The 5465-nt window shown below is 45.3% G+C and overlaps 1 protein-coding gene across 1 annotated transcript; it reads left to right on the forward strand.

Moving 5' to 3' along the window:
* Positions 1-2005: 2005 nt before the first annotated feature.
* LOC308302498 (putative cysteine--tRNA ligase, mitochondrial) lies at positions 2006-3676 on the forward strand (the record flags this gene model as incomplete). The annotated part of the gene is made up of 1 exon (XM_080746753.1): positions 2006-3676. The coding sequence occupies one exon, from the start codon at positions 2006-2008 to the stop codon at positions 3674-3676; it is 1671 nt and encodes a 556-aa protein (XP_080602879.1).
* Between the last annotated feature and the right edge of the window lie 1789 nt (positions 3677-5465).

A 5465-nucleotide genomic window follows, 5' to 3' on the forward strand; every position in this document is an offset into this window, starting at 1 on the left:
GTAAGATTCTAAAAATTAACAGTGTAATTCAGGGGTGCTGTGGATGAGAAAGTTATTTACAGGGGTGCCCTGAATCACAAAAGTTTGAAAACCCCTGTTCTAGAGAACACGCACGCACACACGGACAGACAAACGGACAGATGGACAGAAGGACAGACGGACACACACATGCAAGCACGTTAGCACGCACTCAACCACACACTCACCCACGCATGGACGCACCAGATATAGGCCTACATAAGTGCTGGTGTCATAATTTGCACCTGCCGCACATAACTCACTGGAACCTTTTCGCGTAATTATAGCTTCCTCTGTAACACTTGATTAATGACTAACTCATTTGTACATCAGAATTTGCCAGAGAGAGAGAGAGAGAGAGAGAGAGAGAGAGAGAGAGAGAGAGAGAGAGAGAGAGAGAGAGAGAGATGAGGCAAATGCACATTCATTCATTACATTACACTTATATATTAAATGTTATTAATAAATGTCATTAATAATTATCCTGTGATTAAGGGAGCACACTGATGTGTGTTTGTTTTTATTTAGTGTTCAGCAGCTGTGAAATTGGTGTAGGCTATCATTTGATGAAGGTCATTAAAATGAACAGTTTTTTCCTGTTAAAACGGGAGCTGGAATAGAAGGCTCCATTGCTCTGTGCTTGATTATTGAGGCTGGGTGTGTTCTGACCTTCCTTACTCAATAACGTTGGACACAATGAGTCAGACCAGACAGGTGTGCAGGATAGATGGTGTTCGTTCCAGAGAGCAAAGCAGTCTGTGGACAAGGGTTAGTGTGTGTGTGTGTGTGTGTGCGTCTGTCCGTTCGTGCTTGCGGCCGTGCGTTTGTGCATTTCAGTTCCACGTTATAAAGAAATATGTAGTGGTACAATCACTGTAATTGAACACACTCTCCAGAATGCTCCTCCAGCTGAAGTGAAATGGATTAGAAAGACTAAAACACTGTGTTTTTTTATTGTGCAGGCCGCGGAAACCAAAGGTAATTTAGTTCCCCATTCAGTTTGTTGGCACAACAACAACACAATAATTATGTTAGAGAGTGAGTCGTTTGTTAGAGTAATTTAATGGAAACAAAGCCACTGTGTCTGTGTGAGGTTAAACCAAAAACGTGGTGGATGACTTGATCCAGAGATCATGCAGCTCCCGGCCGTTCAGCTGAGGAAACTAAACATCCAGTCACATAGTGATAAGGAGAACTCCTAACTCTATGGCCAAGAGGTATCTTAAAGATAGCAACCAGGGAGTGTTGTTGGACGAACAGCTAAATCCATTGCTTTCCTCTTCTTATGACTCTGTGCCAAACTAGCCAGGGATCAATATTACTTTCGAGATTCTGATCCGGAAATAATTTTACGTCATATTGTAGTTTGTTGTAGTCATCAGGCGGCCGGGAATAAACTAACGAGAATAAACAAAACTAGAAATACTGTTCCTACGAAACAGTGTGGGCTCGCTTCAAGCCAAGAAATAATGAACCTTTCTTTGGCTATGGTTTCGCCGCCATGGTAACCGTATGCCTTCATACTGACATCACTGTCTGACATCACAGACTGGTGCCAAAGTTTTGAGGAGAACTTGATTGCGACTGTAGGTCGCAGTTTACTGTCAGAACCTGCACAGCTTGTCCGTATGTATGTATACGAGTAACGCCTGACACTGTGGTTCCCCTGACACATCACTGTGGCATCACGGGTCACGGGTGACATCACAGGTGATGTCAGATACTCAGAGCAGAGATCTCCATATATGGGCATAAACAGGTGACATCACAGTGTTAAGGGATTGTATCCCAGATGATGCCCTGTTAGAGACATCCCTGTGATGCCAGGGGGAACAAATCCCCTTTATGCCCATATATGGAGATCCCTGTGATCTCCATATATGGTGATTATTAGAGTACTTTTAATGTTGATCAAGAAGTAGAATTGTCACATTCTAAATGAGCTTGAGGGAGACAGTGACAAGATGAGCAGTTCACGCTAAAAACAATGTGGCCCAATAGAAGCAGGTCATCATGGCAGACAGTCTGTCAGTTGTCAATAAGAGTCATTTGCAGATCAGCATGTACAGTTGCTGCAGGTAAACAGTGGCATCCGCCCGCTGGATTCGACACAGGATTGAAGACCTACAACAGCCTCACCAAGCGGAAAGAACCGCTCATACTGGCACGGGAACGAGTAGCCACCTGGTACAGCTGTGGACCCACCGTTTATGACCACGCGCATCTCGGCCACGCGTGCTCCTATGTCAGATTTGACATCCTGCAGAGGATATTATCCAGGCTCTTTGGAATCACCGTGGTCCATGCCATGGTTATCACTGATTTAGACGATAAAATCATCAGCAGAAGTTCTGCGGAGAATATGTCCCCAACAGCCCTAGCACGAATGTACGAGGGGGAGTTCAAAAGGGATATGTTATCGTTAAACGTGCTCCCTCCTGCAGTGTACCTGAGAGTCACTGAGCACGTGCCTCAGATTGTGGCGTTTATTGAGCGCATCATCAGCAATAGACATGCCTATGCCGTTAAAAACGGCGATGTTTATTTTGACGTCCAGTCCGTTGGAGATCGTTATGGTAAATTTGTGAGTGCCGTTGAACCACAGGGGGAGCCAGTTGGGGACACAGATAAACGTGACGTGCGGGACTTTGCTCTGTGGAAGAGCTCCAAACCGCGCGAACCCTACTGGGAGTCTCCCTGGGGCAAAGGACGACCCGGCTGGCACATTGAATGCTCCACCATGGCTAGTTCTGTGTTTGGGAGCCAGCTGGACATCCATTCGGGAGGCATCGACCTGGCCTTCCCCCACCATGAGAATGAGATCGCCCAGAGCGAGGCCTACCATCAGTGTGGGCAGTGGGGGAATTACTTCCTGCACTCCGGACATCTGCATCTAAAAGGCAATGCTGATAAAATGTCAAAATCCTTAAAGAACTGTATTACTATAAAGGATTTCCTTGAGTCCTATTCTGCCCATGAATTCCGGATGTTTTGCCTCATGACAAAATACAGATCAGCCATAGACTACAGTGATGCCAGCATGAATGAGGCACAATGCTCCTTGGACACTGTGGTCAACTTCATCCACAGTGCCCAGGCCTACATGAGGGCTGAGCTTCGGTGTCAGCCAATACAGGAGGGACTTCTGTGGGAGAGGTTGGCTGAAACCAAAAGGAGCGTTCTAGCAGCCTTGGCAGATGACTTTGACACACCGAGAGCCATGCGTGCCATTATGAACCTGGTTCACCACGGCAACTGCCAACTTCAACCCACCGCAATGCCCGAGGGACGGGTTCAAAGCACCGCTGTGTTCGGGGCAATTATCTCCTATGTCCGAGAACTCTTTGAGCAGCTTGGGATCGATCTGCTGGACAGGAGGATGGGCAGCACTGTGGATTCCTCCGGAACCCTGAACAAGGTGGTGGAGCAGCTAGCCCACTTCCGGGGCCGCGTGCGAGCCTTTTCCCTGACCCCCCAGGAGACCGGCTCCACTGGAACCAAACCTCCATCCTATTCGGATAGGATACCCCTCCTTAAAGCCTGTGATGCACTGAGGAAGGACCTGGCACCTCTGGGCATCATCATACGGGACAGAGGACCCAACTCTACTTGGGAAATATCACGGACAAGACAGACCACCCCGGACAAAAACAAGTAGCATAGAATCCTTGATGAGATTAGATTTACATTCATAAGCCGCTTTCCAATCCGAGGGATTCACACTTTGAAGTGCGCATTTCAAGGGCTATGACGTCACTGGTCACAGATCTACAAGCTCACAATGCGTCGCAACGCAACGCATTGTGAGCTTGTAGATTGCTATTTGGCGGGGCCCAGTGACGTCAAATGCGCACTTCAAAGTGCGAACCCCTCGGATTGGAAAGCGGCTATAGACTAGATTTACAGCTAGTGCTCATTGTGGTTCCTGTTCCTTTTCTAATTAACTGTTTTAATTCTGCTGAGAGAGAGAGAGAGAGAGAGAGAGAGAGAGAGAGAGAGAAAGGGAGAGAGGTTAGAATACAGAAAATATGGGAAAAGGAGCGAGCACGTATGAAGTAGGTTGGCAGCCATTTTGGCTTGTCCTTTTCTTTCAGTGAGCCAACAGTCCAACGCAAGTAAAACAAACCACCCACCATAATCCTGTCTCTCCTACGCTGTCTCCTTTCAGCTTCCCTACAGTCTGTCTCAACATATTAAACAATCCCACAGGCAGTCACCTGTCTGCTCTAGTTTTAAATACTAATATGTGATGTTATTGAACGATGCTCTTAGACTTTTATTGTATAGCCTGCATTTATTTTTATATTCTCATCCTGGTGAAAGGCTGTGTTTGGGGGAGTAAACTGGATCGTTTTGCTTTCACTGACACTGTGTTTGTGTACAAACGACTCACTGAGAAGAATATAGAAAACAATGACATGTGTGACCCTGTTGCATGGGCGGGAGGGTTGATTGACAGCCAGTGGGAGGCAGAGTGGTATTTTTGGTTCAGTATTAAAGCTAGAAGGATTCCAGGGCTCTGCCAGAGGCGCTGCAGGCTTTTGGAAAACACAACCGTGACTTGTGTGTTTGACTTGATCCTGATTGCCAGGAATGAAGTTTGAAGAGGGAAGATGTAGGAAGCGTCATCTTTCTGATATAAATTCCCCATTATTCGTCTGACTATAATAACATTTGCGTATCCCGTGAAATTGTTTAGATGTATTCTCATGGTGTGTTTGTAAATTTAAGCCAGTATATGTTATGTTTGCCTTGTAATCTGATTATTTAATATAAATTATATGAAATAATGCATCTCTCTCTCTCTCTCTCTCTCTCTCTCTCTCTTTCTCTTTCTCTTTCTCTCTCTCTCTCTCTCTTCTCTCTCTCTCTCTCTCTCTCTCTCTCTCTCTCTCTCTCTCTCTCCCCTATGTATAGGCCTACAGTTCAAATACTATTAGTCCATATCTGCTTCTATATACTGTATCCACACCACAGCCCTAAATAAATACACTGTATGATGTACAGTGATGGGTAATTCTCTGGCTAATTACCTTTGGCATGTAATTAAGACAATAATAAATAGGCTCTGGTGATTTCAAAAGATCCCAAAGATCAGAAGTGATCCACAAAAGAAGGAGTCCACACTGTGTGTGTATATCCATTTTCTCTTACTGTATTAAATCAAAGTTAGCATACAACAATATCCAGTGGTACAGCATAGTAATTTCCCTCAATCAATTCAGTTTCCCTCAATCATGTTCTCTGACCACCATGGATAGTTCATTTTACTAATATAGTTTGAGGAACACAGAATGGTTAGACATTCCACAATTCTGAATGGACAGTTAAAACATAACAATGGAGCAGGAGATGGTCTGGTGAGTCTGGTGAGCTCAGTAGCAAGGATGAGGAAAGTCCTTTTAGTCTGGTAGGAGGCTATAGGGCCCACGCACCCGAAAGATATA

Source organism: Nannobrachium achirus (genome assembly GCF_963921795.1).
Source record: "Nannobrachium achirus genome assembly, chromosome: 17".
NCBI lineage: Eukaryota > Metazoa > Chordata > Actinopteri > Myctophiformes > Myctophidae > Nannobrachium > Nannobrachium achirus.